This window comes from Vulpes vulpes, chromosome 8 (genome assembly GCF_048418805.1).
Source record: "Vulpes vulpes isolate BD-2025 chromosome 8, VulVul3, whole genome shotgun sequence".
Lineage (NCBI taxonomy): Eukaryota > Metazoa > Chordata > Mammalia > Carnivora > Canidae > Vulpes > Vulpes vulpes.
The window spans coordinates 74847041-74862721 of NC_132787.1; the positions used below are offsets into that span (position 1 = coordinate 74847041).

General features: G+C 38.8%; 1 protein-coding gene across 1 annotated transcript in view; it reads left to right on the top strand.

Moving 5' to 3' along the window:
* Positions 1–896: 896 nt before the first annotated feature.
* Positions 897–15681, top strand: part of CKAP2L (cytoskeleton associated protein 2 like) — a 29302-nt gene continuing 14517 nt past the window's right edge. Inside the window, exons 1-4 of the mRNA XM_025994709.2 lie at positions 897–1016; positions 3126–3192; positions 4601–4652; positions 12750–13999. Coding sequence (XP_025850494.2) covers positions 986–1016; positions 3126–3192; positions 4601–4652; positions 12750–13999 — 1400 coding nt within the window. The 5' untranslated portion in view covers positions 897–985. The remainder of the gene's footprint in view (positions 1017–3125; positions 3193–4600; positions 4653–12749; positions 14000–15681) is intronic.

Below are 15681 nucleotides of genomic sequence, written 5' to 3' on the forward strand. Positions count from 1 at the left end.
TAATGATAGTTCATTTTTAGTGTATAGAAATGCAACTGATATATATAGATATAGATATATAGATAAAGATTTATTTAAAAGATTTTATTTATTTATTCATGAGAGAGAGGGAGAGGCGGAGACACAGGCAGAAGGAGAAGCGGGCTCCATGCAGGGAGCCTGACGTGGGACTCGATCCCCGGGGTCTCCAGGATCACGCCCTGGGCTGAAGGCGGCGCTAAATCCCTGAGCCACCCAGGCATTCCTATATATTGATTTTTTTTATGCTGCAAATTTACTGAATTCATCTACTGTTTCTAATAGTTTTTTTGGTTGAGTCTTTAGAGTTTTCTATATATATTATCATATCATCTGAAAAGAGAGACAATTTTATTTCCTTTCTGACATTCTAAATGTACTTCGTGCCACTGGACTGTACGCTTAAAACTGGTTAAAATGGTAACTTCTGTTACGTATATTTTAACCAGTTAGAAACAATAAGAGCAGCCCCCCTGCAGTACTAAGAACTTAGAGCTTTTAGATTCATGAGAACCTTCACATGTAAAGCTAATATACTGGGGAGGCGCCCCCGAATTCATCAGATTTGGGGTTTACCTTGTTTTTTCAGAGCTCCTGTGAACCTTGGGGGCTGAGGTGTAAGGCGGCCCTGCCTATGCGGCCGAGCAGGTTCCAGGAACCACTCCACAACCCGCTGCCCACCGCGCCCGAGAAGGCACCAGCCGGATTCGGGGCGGACACGGCCTGCAGCCCTGCAGCCGCCTTTAAAGCCTGGGAGATGCACAGTCTTCCAATCAAAGGGCCCCGGGGAGAGCTCCGAAGACAGAGCCAATCGCAAGACGCCCATTCCCTCTTGTCCCGCCCTCCCCTGCTTCCTACTGGCGGGTTTCAAACCCACAGGAGCCAATCAGAGCGAGCAGACGCGTTATGCCCCAGCAGTAGCTTCAGGCGCGGGCTTTGAAAAAAAAAAAACTGTCGCGGAGCCGTCATGGTGCCACCGGGGCCATCCGCAGCCGCCCGTGAGTATCACCAGGAGTCCCTGCGTCTTGCAGGCGCTCCAGCAAGGGCGGGGAAGAAGGGAGGCCACCCAGTCAGTTCTTTCTGCGGGAGGTGGCCGTCCGCTCGCGTGCCTGCCTCAGTCTCCCCCTGGGCGTTTTCCAGTCCAGGGGACGCTGACGCGAGCCCAGACGCCGGCCCTGGTAGAGGAGAGTAGATGCGGGGTCAGATGCCTCACAGGCATCCTCCCCGTAATTCCTGCAGCCACTCTGCAAAGAGGTGTCGTTGTCACCTCGTTTAGGTGGAAAACCTGATACCCTCCCTTGCTCCGGTTGCACATCCAGAAGAAAGCCAGGCGCTCTTGCCACCCAGATTTGGCTACAGGCAGAGCCTGGGTGCGGTCATTTGTGCTGCGGCCTGAACTTTGACAGCTGCTTAGAGGCGGGGTCTGACCCTAACTGGGGGCACTGGAAGTTGATGGTTAAATCTGCACCAAGAACTGAGGGTCCTGGGTTCCCTGACCAGCTAAATGTACAGGGAGCCTTTAGCTTGCCTTTCAAAATACAATTCAGATGCCAACCACCTCCCAAATGCACTCAGTGTTTTGATAGTTTCAGTAACTCATAATACCTGTTGACTGTCTGCTAGGACCTGGGCATTGTTCTAGGCCTTTTACATAACAGCACTTAGAGACGGGCGTTTCTTTTTTTTTTTTTTTAAGATTTTATTTATTTGACAGAGACATGGAGATAGACAGGGAGAGCACAAGCAGGGGGAGCAGCAGGCAGAGGGACAGGGAGAAGCAGGCTCCCTCCTGAGCAGGGAGCCCAACACCTGGCTGATCCCAGGACTCTGAGATCATGACCTGAGCTGAAGGCAGATATTTAACCAACTGAGCCACCCAGGCACCCCAAGATGGAAATTTCTGTCTCCATTTTATAGGTTTAGCAGGAGCGAGGCTTGCTAACTTGCTAGAAACCACAGCGTTGGGATTCCAGCTGGGTGTCTAGCACCTGTCTATACTGCCTGGCAAAGGGTAAAATGCATAATCCTCAAAGCTGTCTCCTAGGAATGCATCAGAGCCAGATATTAAAACACACAGCACCTCAGTTTAGGTGAAATTAAGAATAGTTTTGCACCTCTATTATCTTTTTTGTGTGTGTGTCCATTATTGACTTTAGACTTTTCCAACCACCTATTCTTCATTTTAGACTTTTCCAACCACCTATTCTTCTCTCTCAGTTCCTGCCTCCGAACTACTGTAATTTTCTTTGACCCTTTCTTATGGTACCCAGGTTTTGCCTTATATGTAATTATTGTTGTGTTTATTTTATCTCCCCTAGTAAATTGAAACTTTCTGAAGACAGAAATACTGCATTTTCATCCCCTCACAAATGCCTTGCTTAGAAAGTTACCATGTAATAGATGTTTGCCATGAACCACCTAACCTGGCCTATTTTGTCTGTAGGCCCAAAGGAAACCCTGTAAGGGTTTGTGGCAAAAACCATCATCCCTGTCAAAAAAATATATAACTACTAAGACCAGGCCGGGGCACCTGGGTGGCTCCATCAGTTAGGCACTGGACTCTTGATTTCAGCTCAGATCTTAATCTCAGAGTTGTGAGTTCAAACCTCATGTTGGGATCCATACTGGGCATGGAGCCTACTTAAAAACAAGTTCAAAATAAAAAAAAAAAAGTATTTAAAAAAGATCAAGACTGGTTCACCAACTCAGGTGAGCCAGTAACAGATTTCTTCATGCAATGCATATGTTGTAGCTGAGAATGGCTGTAAGCAAGGGCTCTGGGGTTGGACAAACATGGTTTCAGATCCCAGCTTTGCTACATATCAGCTAGGCATCTCATTTACCCTCTTTAGATTTCAGACTGTAAAAAACCTTGTGATGAGGATTAAAGAAAAATAATGTAAATATGAAGAACTTAGTATAGGACATGGCACACAAACGATACTGTTGATATAGACATTAACTTAGAGGCAAATTTGTGGATCTAGGGACTTATATGGTCCAACGCCAAAATCATTACCAATAAGTGCCATCTTTTAGAATATAGATGAACTGGTTAAAAATCTCCATCTAAAGTCCTGCTGTTTGTTTGCTTGCCTATCTTGCAGAAGAGCGACAGAGAAAGCTCCAGGAGTACCTAGCAGCCAAAGGAAAACTGAAGTGCCAAACCACCAAGTGAGTTTGTCTCACACAGTTATGCAAGTTTGGTTGCCCTAGTTGCAACTAGCAATTTAAAGCCTTTCAAAACATAGCCCTATTGTTTGCAGTGTACTCAGCCTGCACTGACATCCTATGATCCCTCAAAAAAGGGTGTATTAGTCCAGACATGACAGAAACCCCTGGGCAGCCCAAGCACTATTATTGTGACAGTTTCTGTAGGAAGGGGGAGAAGGTCCACAGCATTGCCTACTGGAAACTTTTCCTGACCCTGCTTTTTCTTTCCTGGGAAAGTGATTCTTGTGAAGGCTAGAAAGAGTTAAGGAGTTGAATGATGCTGGTTCTGTTTGTCCTTAGTAAGGCAGGAGAGCCAGTTCTAGTCAGTCTTCCCTAGCTGCACACCATCATCCTCCAGCCTGACAGTGCTCTTTGGTCATTCTCTTAGCACTTACTCTTGAGATGGACAGATTATGACTAATTCACTTTTATCTTTTGTCAACAGCTTGCCATTGTAGTGGTGTTATTAGTCCCTCTTGTTTTAGTCTTGATGTATTTTTCTCCCCAGATGTTGCTAAATTTTTATTTGGAAGTGAATTTTTACAAAGTTAGTTTTGGCCTTGTATTTTAGTTTCCTTTTACTCTGGGATTTCACTCAACTCTAGTTCCTTGATTAAATAAATCTAATTCATTTATCCAACAAATCCTTATTTAATACCTCTGCTATATCAATCACTCTTGGTTCTGAAGATATGGTACTTAAAAAGACAGAGAGGTCCCTTCCCCTCCAGGATTTATATTCAAGATACAGGAAACCAACAGCAAGTCATGATCAAAGTCCCTATTAGGCTAGCAATTATTTTTGATTCATGCATATTGAATCCTTCTAAATACTCCTCTACTTTCCTAACCTTTTTTGCATTTTCTGTCTCACTGGCTAGATTTTATATATGCCTCTGGTTTTTATTTTTTTAATATTCAGGGGTAAATAATGAATATTCAGGGTGAAAGATACTTAAAACAAGGAAATTTTTCAAAGGAGCTGTTACCTTACTTGACATTGTATCTCTAGAGGAGCCTGACACATTGCCGTGTTCAAGGAATGATGTTTGAATGAACAACACTATGTAAATATGAAGAAAACACATATATTTCATTAACCTTGTTAGAGTACTGTATTTATGCATAGGACATCTCTGAAAGAATCACAAAAAAATGGGAGAGAGTGGTGTGGTCACTGAGGAGTAGAATAGCAGGCCTAAGAAAGGGATAATAAGAAGACTTTATTGCATATAATTTTGAATTATTTTACTATATACAGAAATTCCAGTTATTTATAATTCTAATTATAATAAATTTTAATCACTATACTTCCCAAACCTTACTGATCATTCTGTACTAAGAATTAATCTTATTTTATCTTTTATAGGCCTTATCTAAAAGCCAAGAGTAATCGTCTGAATCCTCCACCTTCTAAATCTGTAAGTAGAAATAAGTCTTTTTAAAAAAGTATTATTTTGTGGGTGCCTGGGTGCCTGACTCTTGATTTTGGTTCAGGTCATAATCTCAGAGTTGTGAGATCAAGCCCCACATCGGGCTCTCCCCTAGTGTAGAGTCTGCTTAAGATGTACCTGCAGTCCAGCCCTCCCCCTTCTCTCTCTCTCTCTCTCTCTCTCTAAAATAAGTAAATAAAATAAATCTTTAAAAAAAATCATCATCATTTTGGGGACACCTGGGTGACTCAATCAGTTGAGCGACCGACTCATGATTTCGGCTCAGGTCATGATCTCGGGGTCCTGGGATCCAGCTCCACATCAGGCTCTGTGCTCAGCAGCATCTGCTTGAGATTGTGCCTCTCCCTCTCCCTCTGCCCTTCCCCCACTCACCACATGCATTCTCTCTCTAAATAAAATCTCTAAAATCTTTAAAACTAATAATCATCATTTTGGATGATTAATGGTAAAAATAATAAAGATGTTTGCAACCTAAAGACTATGTTATGCAAAGATATTTCTCATAAATAAAAAACATTTGGTTTAGTAAGAAATAGAATCACTTTTTGAAAAGTATAGCATGTTATAGTTCAGCTTTATTAACCAAAATAATCCTCAGGTGTACATTGGTCCTCTTAATAACTAACACTAATTGAGTACATGCTATGTGTAGCACTTTTCTGACTTAACATTAACTCATTGAGTCCTTATAACGTTATAAGGTAAGTACTTAGTAGCCCCATATTACAGATGAGGGACCTAACTCACAGAAACATTAAGTAATTTCCCAAGGTCACATAGTTCTTACATGTTAGAGTGAGAGCCTATGGTCTTAACCACTTTGGTACTGCCATGAAGTTAAATGGCTCGGTAGCCATTAAAAGGGAAGACCTATATTAGATCTTCCAAGCTGCTTAACAAGATAGCTTCCTCAACAGTTCAATTCAGCTAGATTATGGATAGAGTGGTAAAGGATCCTCACATTTTCAAGGTTTAAATGGGAAAAATTAGCCTTCTGAAAGGCTACATATAACATAATTGACACTGTGAAGGATAGAAAATGTATATAAGGCAAAATTGGTACTTCATGATGTGAACAGTTGAGAATCACTAGGTTAAACTTCTACTTTATGCAGATTGAATTAGTGTAGCATGCAAGTCTTAGAGGAAAAAATCTGCTGGGAAAAAAACTGTCCACATTCAGAGTTCCCAGAGGCTTCTCTAGAAGCTGACAATACTGATTTTCAGTAAATCATCTCTTACGTGAGGTGATGCCTACCTATCTTTTTTACCCAATTGTGAAGATAAAAATTAAGTGGGGAAGGCAATTATGGAATAGGAGAAACTAAAAGGACTAGGCAAATAATAGTCATCATTTATATGACAGAATTTATAAAAAACTTATAAAACATTTTCATACCTAATTGTAATAGCTAACATTTGAGTAATTATCATCCAGATACTGGACAAGACACTTTACACACAGTATCTCCATTAATATTCAAAACAACCCTGTAAGAAGGGTGGCTTTACGATTTAATGCCCAGATACTTTTGAGATTAAAGGGGGAAACTGTTATGTTGGGCCAATAGCCATAAATAAAAACTATCTTTTGAAAACCAGAATGTTATGACACCCTTCCTAGAAGATAAATATCATTATTGTTATTCCCATTTTACAGATGAGAAGACTGGGGCTAAAGGAGATTGAGTACTTTGCCAAAATTGCACAGCCATTAAGGGTTAGAGCCAGGACTTGAACAAAGCTTTTCTGGCATATTATTACCACAGTATTACTACTTAAAGGAACACATAATGTTTTTCATCTTCTGTTCCTATCTGGCAGTTTAACATATTGAACCAAGATTTGAAAGGATTCCTTGGGGCCATGCTCTTAAATTTATTGAGAAACTGTAAAGCATAATTGTTAAAAAATACCTAGGTCCAAATCCTAACTCCTTCATTTTCTAGTTAAATGACTTTGGGCAAGTTATTTAACTTTATCTGTAAAATGGAAATAATAGGTGGTATCTCATAGAGCTGTTCAAAGGGATTGAGTTAGTGCATATTGAAATACATTTAGAAATGTCTACACACTGGACTGTATGATCCTCTGGAGGTGCATAAATATCTCCAATGGGTAAACATTTTAGTAGAATCAATTTCTAGATTTTCAACTTCCATTGCTTAAAACTGATTTGTTGTAGAATGTGCCTCACATACAGTTAATCCTTTCCCACATCCCTTGGCAATGTCATCCTTCTACTATTTTTCAATTCTTTCTTTCTCTGCTCTTTTAGATAAACCACTCACCCTCCTTATCCCTAATCTTAATATGATGCTTTGCCCTGGGATGGGAATACCTCCAGGGTACAAAATCAAGGGACAATAATGAAATAATGGTGTTGATATTGAGAAAACCTTTTGCAGTTCAGGTGCCTTCTAGTTCTTTGCATTCAGCATTGTCATCTAGTAAAACATGAAAAATAATTTTTTGATGAGAGATCACTATGTAATTTTTAGCATTTGTCTCTAAATGAGTTCAGAGAATTGACTATTACTGCTGCAACAAAACATCTATTCCCATGTACTTTTTTTTATTTTAGTTCCAGTATAGTTATCATATAGTGTTAAATTAGTTTCAAGGGTACAATAAAGTAATTCAGTCATTCTATATATTACTCCGTGCTCATCAAACTAGTTACTCTTAATCTCCTTCATCTGTTTCACCCATTCCACCTTCACACCTCCCCTTCAGTAACCAGCTTTTTGTCCTCTATAGTTAAGAGTCTGTTTTATGATTTGTCTCTTTTTTTCTTTGTTTTGTTTCTTAAATTCCACAAATGAGTGAAATCTTATAGTATTTGTTTTCCTCTGATTTATTTCACTTAGCATTATACTCTCTAGATCTGTTCATGTTGTTGCAAATGGCAAGATCTCTTTTTTATGACTGAATAATATTCCATTATACACACACGTACACACACACACACACACATACACACCACATCTTCTTTATCCATTCATCTACTGATGGATATCTAGACTGCTTCCATAATTTGGCTATTGCACATAGATGCAATAAACAGGGGTGCATGTATCCTTTTGAATTAGTATTTTTATATTCCTTGGGTAAATACCTAGAAGTGCAGTTGCTGGCTGGTAAGGTAGTTCTATTTTTAACTCTTTGAGGAACCTCCATACTGTTTCCCACAGTGGCTGCACCAGTTTGCGTTCCCACCAATGGTACCCAAAGGTTCCCCTTTCTCCACATCCTCACCAACACCTGTCATTTCTTGTGTTTTTTATTTTAGCCATTCTGACAGGTATGAGATGATATCATTGTGGTTTTGATTTGAATTTCTCTGATGACAAATGATGTTTTCAAGTGTCTGTTGGCCATTTGTATGTCTTATTTGAAGAAATGTCTGCTCATGTCCTCCTTTTCAACTGGATTATTTGTTTTTTGCTGTTGAGTTGTGTGAGTTCCTTATGTATTCTGGATTCTAACCCATCTACTTATTAACGTGAAAATGTTTTCTCTGGTTTTATTTAAAAAGAAAAAGGAATAAAATTGATGTAGATCTCTGTCTCATTGCAGCAACAAATGTCTCCCAATGAAAACAAACTAGGGGATGGGGTGCTCCAATTAACTCATTAAAAGATACATTTCTATTTCTTTATAAAAAAATATTTTACACTTATGTTTGATAATTTGTGATCAAAATTGGTAACATTTATCTTCTTTGATGAACTATTTATAGTTATGACAAATACAAATTGAGATAAATTTATAAACTTATATTTTTGTTGAGAAGTATGATAGGATAATGAACTATAAGCTTCTAAGCACAAAAATCTAGGATAAAAATATTGTGGTGAACTGGAACAAAAATAGACCAAGGGAAAAAGGGAAATGTGTTATGTTTTCAGTTTTTAAATAAGAGTATGTTTGTATAGTTTTATAAATGGATTATACTGAGTGTCAAATATCATTTTATATTAAAATGCCAGTATTTACAGCGTGCCTGAAATGACATCTTTTTGTAACTATTTGAAATAGCAATGAAAAACTTTAGATGTTAACTTTAATAAGTATGAAAAGGTACAGAATTTGTCAGAATTATTTTGGGCTTATATGAACAAAAATGCTTGAAAAACACTGGTAAGATAAACTCTGCTAGGGGGATGAGGTAAATGAATGATGAGCATTAAGGAGGGCACATGATGTGATGAGCACTGAGTGTTATACGCAGCTGATGAATTTTTGAACACCACATCTGAAATTAATGATGTACTATATGTTGGCTAATTGAATTTAAATTTTTTTTAAAAAGATGAGTTCTGCAATCTCTCCCAGCCCTACCAGAGCCCTCATTTCATCATAACATAATTTTTTGTGCATATATCTTTTCTATTAGTGCTCCTCAGCGGCATGTGTCCTCTCTTCTCATCTTTGCATGCCCTTAGAGTCTGGCACAGTGCCTAGTATACATCCAGAAAACCTGTCTTGATTTAAATCCTAGTCATATCCTTTGTGCATTTTCTCTCTCCTCTGGCTTCATATGTCCAAAATAAAGTGACCCAATTCAGTTTGAATCAATTGTTGTTCTTTCTTGTACATTCTTGGATTTTTTTTTTTTTTAATCATTTTGATCCATCAATTCTGAGGTGAGTTATCAGAGATGAGGAGCTGGAGACTGAAGTTCTAGCTCCAGCCCTGCCTATGCCTGACCTTTCCTTCTTAAATGGAGGGGCTCAATTCCAACCCAAGGAGCACCCAGCTGGCTCAGTCAGTAGAGCATGCAACTCTTGATCTTGATTTGTAGGTTTGAGCCCCATGTTGAGTATAGAGATTACTTAAAAGCAAAATCTTAAAAAAAAATAATAATGATGATAATAAAATAAAATTCCAGCCTTAATGGTCTGTATTTGCATATTGATTGCAGGCTATTTTGTTAGCCAGATGACTTTTGTAAGCATAGTGTTTCTTGTAAGCATTTAGTACTTAAAACTGAAGGACAGGACCGTTTCTACCACTTAAATAAATTAGCAAGGTCAGGCTGATCTCAAAGGAATAAAAACTGAACAAAAGAGAAAAATACCTGCAAGTCTTATATATGATAAGAACCTATACTACCCAGGATATATAAAGAACTCTTGTAGCTCAACAATTAAAAGACAAATAACCCAACTTTAAAATAGACAAAGAAAAATAGTAATATAATAATAATAATAATAATAATAATTTTTAAATGGACAAAAGATCTGAATAAACATTTCTCCAAAGATATACAGGTGGCCAATAAGGGCATGAAAAGATGCTCCATATCATTACCCATCAAGGAAATGCAAATAAAAACCACAATGAAACTTCATACCCACTAGGATGGTTATAATAAAAAAAAGACAGATAACAAGGATTGGGGAAGATGTGGAGAAATTAGAGCCTTATACAATGTTGGTGGGAATGTAAAATGCTACAGCCACTTTGGAAAACAGTCTAGCAGTTCCTCGAAGTTAAGCAGAATTACCATATGACCCAGCAATTCCACTCCTAGGTATATATCCAAGAGAACTGAAAAAAATCTGCTTCCATAAAAGCTTACAACAAATGTTCATAGCAACATAATTCATAATAGACAAAAAGTGGAAACAATTCAAATGCCCATCAGTCAATGAGTAGATAACCAAAATATGGTATATCCATGAAATGGAATATTTATTCAGCCATAAAAAGTAATGAAATGCATGTATGCAGACAAGGAGTTTACGAGAATTTGTACTTGTCACTCAAACTGCTTTGAACCTAAAACTGCTCTAAAAAAATAAAGTTTATTATTGAAAAATTGTGGTGAAGATTGACACATGCTGCAATATGAATGAGCCTCAAGAACATTCTGCTACATGAAAGAAGCCAGACACAAAAGGCCCATATTATATGATTCCATTCATATGAAATGTCTAGAACAGCCAAATCTGTAGAGGCAGAAAGTAGATTAGTGGTTGCCACTGTTTGTGGGGAGAAGGAAATGAGTGGCTTCTATCAGGTATGGGATTTCTTTCTGGGGTGATGAAAATATTCTGAAACTAGAGGGTGGTGATGGTTATACAACCTTGTGAATATACTAAAACTCACTGACTTAGACATTTTAATGATGAATTCTATGGGATGCAAATTATATCTCAATTTAAAGAAAAAGAACAACTAATGAATAGCACGTGTTTGGAAACTTTGATACCATCATCCCTGCCTCTTCACTAAGCAATAATGGAATGATCAGAGGTGGATGTAAACGTTAGGACTCAAGGAGTAACCCAGCTTTAACCATAGTAACCATGTAACCATCCATCTCCTTGCCTCCCACTTCCAACCCTGCCCTATCCACCCCCAGCAACATTGCTGTACATTTACCATTCTAGAGTGAACATCTCTGCCCTTAATGTCAAATAGTTCTGATTATAGACTTTCTTTATATGTTCACAAAGTTTACATAGTAATTCTCAAGAATATTACCAAATCAAAAGTAAAGAGTGGTAACTCTAGTACTCCCATATCTTCCCCTGGACACATATAATCTATAAATCTCTGCCAAATTCTCCTTTCTAAATACTTGCTCTCAGGGACACCTGGGTGGCTCAGTGGTTGAGCATCTGCCTTTGGCTCAGGTCATGATCCCAGGGTCCTGGGATTGAGTCCCACATCAGGCTCCTCAAAGGGAGTCTACTTCTCCCTCTGCCTGTATCTCTGCCTCTCTCTGTGTGTCTCTCATGAATAAATAAATAAAATCTTTTAAAAATAATAATAAATAGGGATCCCTGGGTGGCTCAGTGGTTTAGCGTCTGCCTTCAGCCCGGGGCATGATCCTGGGGACCCGGGATCGAGTCCCACGTCAGGCTCCCTGCATGGAACCTGCTTCTCCCTCTGCCTGTGTCTCTGCCTCTCTGTTTCTCTCTGTGTCTCTCATGAATAAATAAATAAATAAATCTTTAAAAAGTAATAATAATAATAATAATAAATAAGTAAATACTTGTTCTCAGTGCAAATGCTCCAGAATCCACAGTGGCTTGCTCTAATTATTTCCCATATCAATTATAAATTCCTATCCCTAGTTTTCTAAGTTCTCTATGACCTAGTCCTACCTTTCTTTTCCAAGATAAAATCACATGACTAAAATATTTACTTGATAATAATGTAGAATCTAACCTTAAAACCCTGTCATGGCTTTAAATTTATGACTAACTTTCTACTAAGATGTTAGATTTTATTGAAAACTGTTCTAAAGTATCTTAGGCCTCCCAGCATCTACCACCTATCCTTGCACTGATCTCCAGAGACAAGACAAAGGTTCTTGTGTGACACTGACCTTTACAAAAGCAGTGTTGTTTAAAAAAGAAAGGAAGAAGAAAAAATTAGTGGAGCAATACACAGTACTACTAGGAGGCACTTGGGAGATACCTCAACAGAAGTTTATTATGTATCTATCTTCCCAGAGTCCCTCCCTAGAAGGACACTTGATCTGGAACATAATGGAGCATTCAGCAAGTACTTGTTCAACTGAGGCAAATTTGTTTTTTAAACAGCAATTTTTGGATGTTCACTGTATCTCTGCTTAATTCTATCAAGCTTAAATATTCTGGTATATTCTGATTACAGTTCAAGTTTTCAAGATCATCTAGGGGCACCTGAGTGGCTCAGTCATTTGAGCATCTGACTTTTAGTTTCAGCTCAGGTCATGATCTCATGGTCAGGAGATCAAGCCTTCTTCTGGCTCTACACTCTGCGCTCAGTGGGGAGTCTGCTTGAAATTCTCTCCCTCTGCCCCTGCCCCCACCCACTCATGCTCTCTCTCTAAATTAAATAAATAAATTTTAAGTCATCAATGAGCATTTGTTTTCTCAGATTCAGCTTTCTTAAATTCTAAATAAAATATTTTTTTTTATTTTTTAGTAATTTTTTATTTTAAAAATAGTGAGCCCTAAAAAATAAAAAAAATAAAATAAATAAAAAATAAAATAAATAAAATAAAAATAGTGAGCGATTGTGATGAATTTACTTTTTTGATGTTTCTCTTTGTCTTTTTAGAATATAATACCCAAAAAGGATGTTACCAATCATGTTGCTTTGCCTATCAAAGCTACAAGACCCATCAGCATTAAGCTCCAGCCCAGACCTGCCAATCTTATGGGATCCCAGAAGCCAAAGTTGGAGCCACCAAAACTTCTGGGTAGAAGGCTGACTTCAGGATGTGTTTCTTCTAACTCAAACTGTAAGCCTTCCAGCAAAGGCCAACAGCATAAAGCTGTATCATCCACTACTGAAGAATTATCTAGAAAAACCATGGGATCACTTAATATGCAAGAATTGAAAACTGCAAAGCAGCAAGTAGCAGATCAAGGAAATACTAAATATGCAGACTCTGTGAACAGTAATCATGTTGAAAATGAACCCTTGGATAGCTTTCTAAAAGAGATGAACAAAGAGAACTTGCCCCAAACTTTACCAGACTCTGAAACGAAGCCAAATCCTGAATTATGGGCAATAGGTAAGCCAAAGACTAACTCTTATAATCAAGTCAAGAGCAGTTTGGCTCCTAAACAAGCCTTGGGCAAAGGTTCAGGGAATAGTGCTGTTCTGAAAGACAGAGTTAATAAACAGTTTGTTGGAAAAACACAAATTAGGATACCACCAGTAAAGTCACAGCAACTCTCAAGAGGAACAAATCTTGCAAGACCAGGAGAAAAACTCCCAAAGACAGTTCCATCTCACAATGTTCAGACCCTTGGTAGGACTCAGGCATCAAAAAAACCACTGGTCAAGGACATAAAGGATATAAAGGTTAATAGAGATAACTCTGAAAGACCAAATGAAAGTAAGTTACAGTCACACACTGTTACTGAACAGAAAGTAAAACAAACCAAACCCTGGACATGCCCCAGTGTGCTTCGGGAAGGCTTTAACAACAGACATCCAAACATTAAGCAAGATCAGAAATCCACTCAACTTTGTTTCAAAACTCAGACGTCATGTGCACCACAAAAATCAAAACGCACAAGCCAAAGGCCTAATTTGGCAGTTGGCAGTTTTAATTCAGTCATTCCAAGCACCCCTGTCATAACAGCAAATGGAACCAGTGGTAATAAATGCCGCAACAGCTATGAACAAAAAGCACAGACTTTGGACTCCAAGTTGAAAAAGACTCTTCCCCAGAACCACTTTCTTAATAAGACAGCTCCCAAAACTCAAGCTGGTAACAAAACTATAAATGGAGGAAGAGTCCCAAATGGGACCCAGACCAATCCAAATATTAAGAAGATCACAGCAGAGGATCGAAGGTACTTTGTCTAATTCCATAGTTTTGCAATTTAAGATTAGGCAAACTGAGCATCAGGAATACTCAATCAGGAGATAGGCTTCTGTAAATAATGGATTCTGAGTAATTTTTAGCTACAACCCTGAAAAAGAGAAGATTGGAAGCAAATATAACAAATATTAAGACTTGATAGAGCTGGGTAGTACATACATGTGTTAGAAATTATTTTCTGTAATTTTCTGTATGCTTGAAATAATTTATTTTTTTAGTATATGTGCTGCCGAAGCGAGAAATAATTTATTTTTAAAAAGAAATTGAAACAATGGTTGAGAAAGGAATAGGGGTTGAAGATGTAGACTACTCATTCAAGAAACACCCTGCAGGGACTGAAGAGCAGTGCAAGAGGCCAAATGGGAGGAGCTAGAACACTGAATTTACATAGCTAGCACGTGGGGAGCTGGTAGTCCTTGTTAAGCAGACCAGTGGTTAAATTCAGAAAAGCTATCAGGGAAGAAGGAACAGGAAACTTCCATGAGTGTGAGCAGGCCGTTTGGAACGTAAGCCAGGACAAAGAGGGAGCAATGAGTTCACATCCAGAGTTCAAATGGTAGAAATCAGGATCTCAGGGTACTGGGAGTTAACATTAACACCCATGTAGCTGGAAACCAAGCCAAGGGATTTCACACTGTCTGCCTGCACAGGACCTGATATAGTCTCATAATGCAGTGAACCTCCCAGAAGAAGCACCTGTGTATACTTGGTTGGAGTAGAAAATAAGGAGATTCCCGACAAAGGTGAAATGAACGTGGAAAATGAGATGGTAGCCAAAAGGTATATAGCAGGATGAAGTGAGGGCAGGATTTATTCCCTGAATACGGCCCTGCACACCACCAACAAGCTCTCTGCCCTCCTGAAGAGACAGAAAATAAACAGTTTAATTTAGGGTGAAGTGATTGAGAGAATGAGGCTGAGTTGACTTCTTGAGATAGATGGGTCAGGGAAATACTTTCAACAGTGACATCTGGTCTAGGAAAAGATAGTGACAAAAAGAAGGATGAGCCTTCTGAGCAAAGAGGAAACGGAGTACAAGACCTCAAGCTGGTGAATGAGGAAGTCAAGGTCTCTCCCCTGGAGCTCATAGTCTAGACCAGATAAGGGATGATGGGTCTTTAAGAGAGTGTGTGGAGTGCTGACCATGTTTGATTACATAAGAGGAATCTGTGAAGAGGGATAGACCACTGACTCATTGCTCAAATGTCCCTTCAGCACCTATAATGTACTGGACACTGAGAGATACAGGGGTGAGCACACAGTCCGCCTTAGTGGAGTTTTTTCTGGTGTCTATATGGAAAGTACTAGAATAACAAAATCATAGCATTGAGGTTCTGGGAATAAGTTGGCTTTAGAAAAAGGTAAATTTCTTCTTCATTTATCATTGGAAGGAAGGCTAAGATAGGAAGAATGCCAGGACCATAGAGGAAACATATACCAGAATCTCAGCAACTGTCATTATAAGCAGGTGATCAACATGAAGGTGAAGGGAGCAGGGCAGTTGGGCCTGAAATAAGCGCTATGGATTGTGCTCTGGAGTCAAGGAGAGAAGCAAAGAGGTTTTAATTCATTACTGATATTCTGGAAAAAAGCAAAACCATAAGGTCAGAATAGATCGGTGATCACCGAGAGCTGGGAAGGGAAACAGAAGTG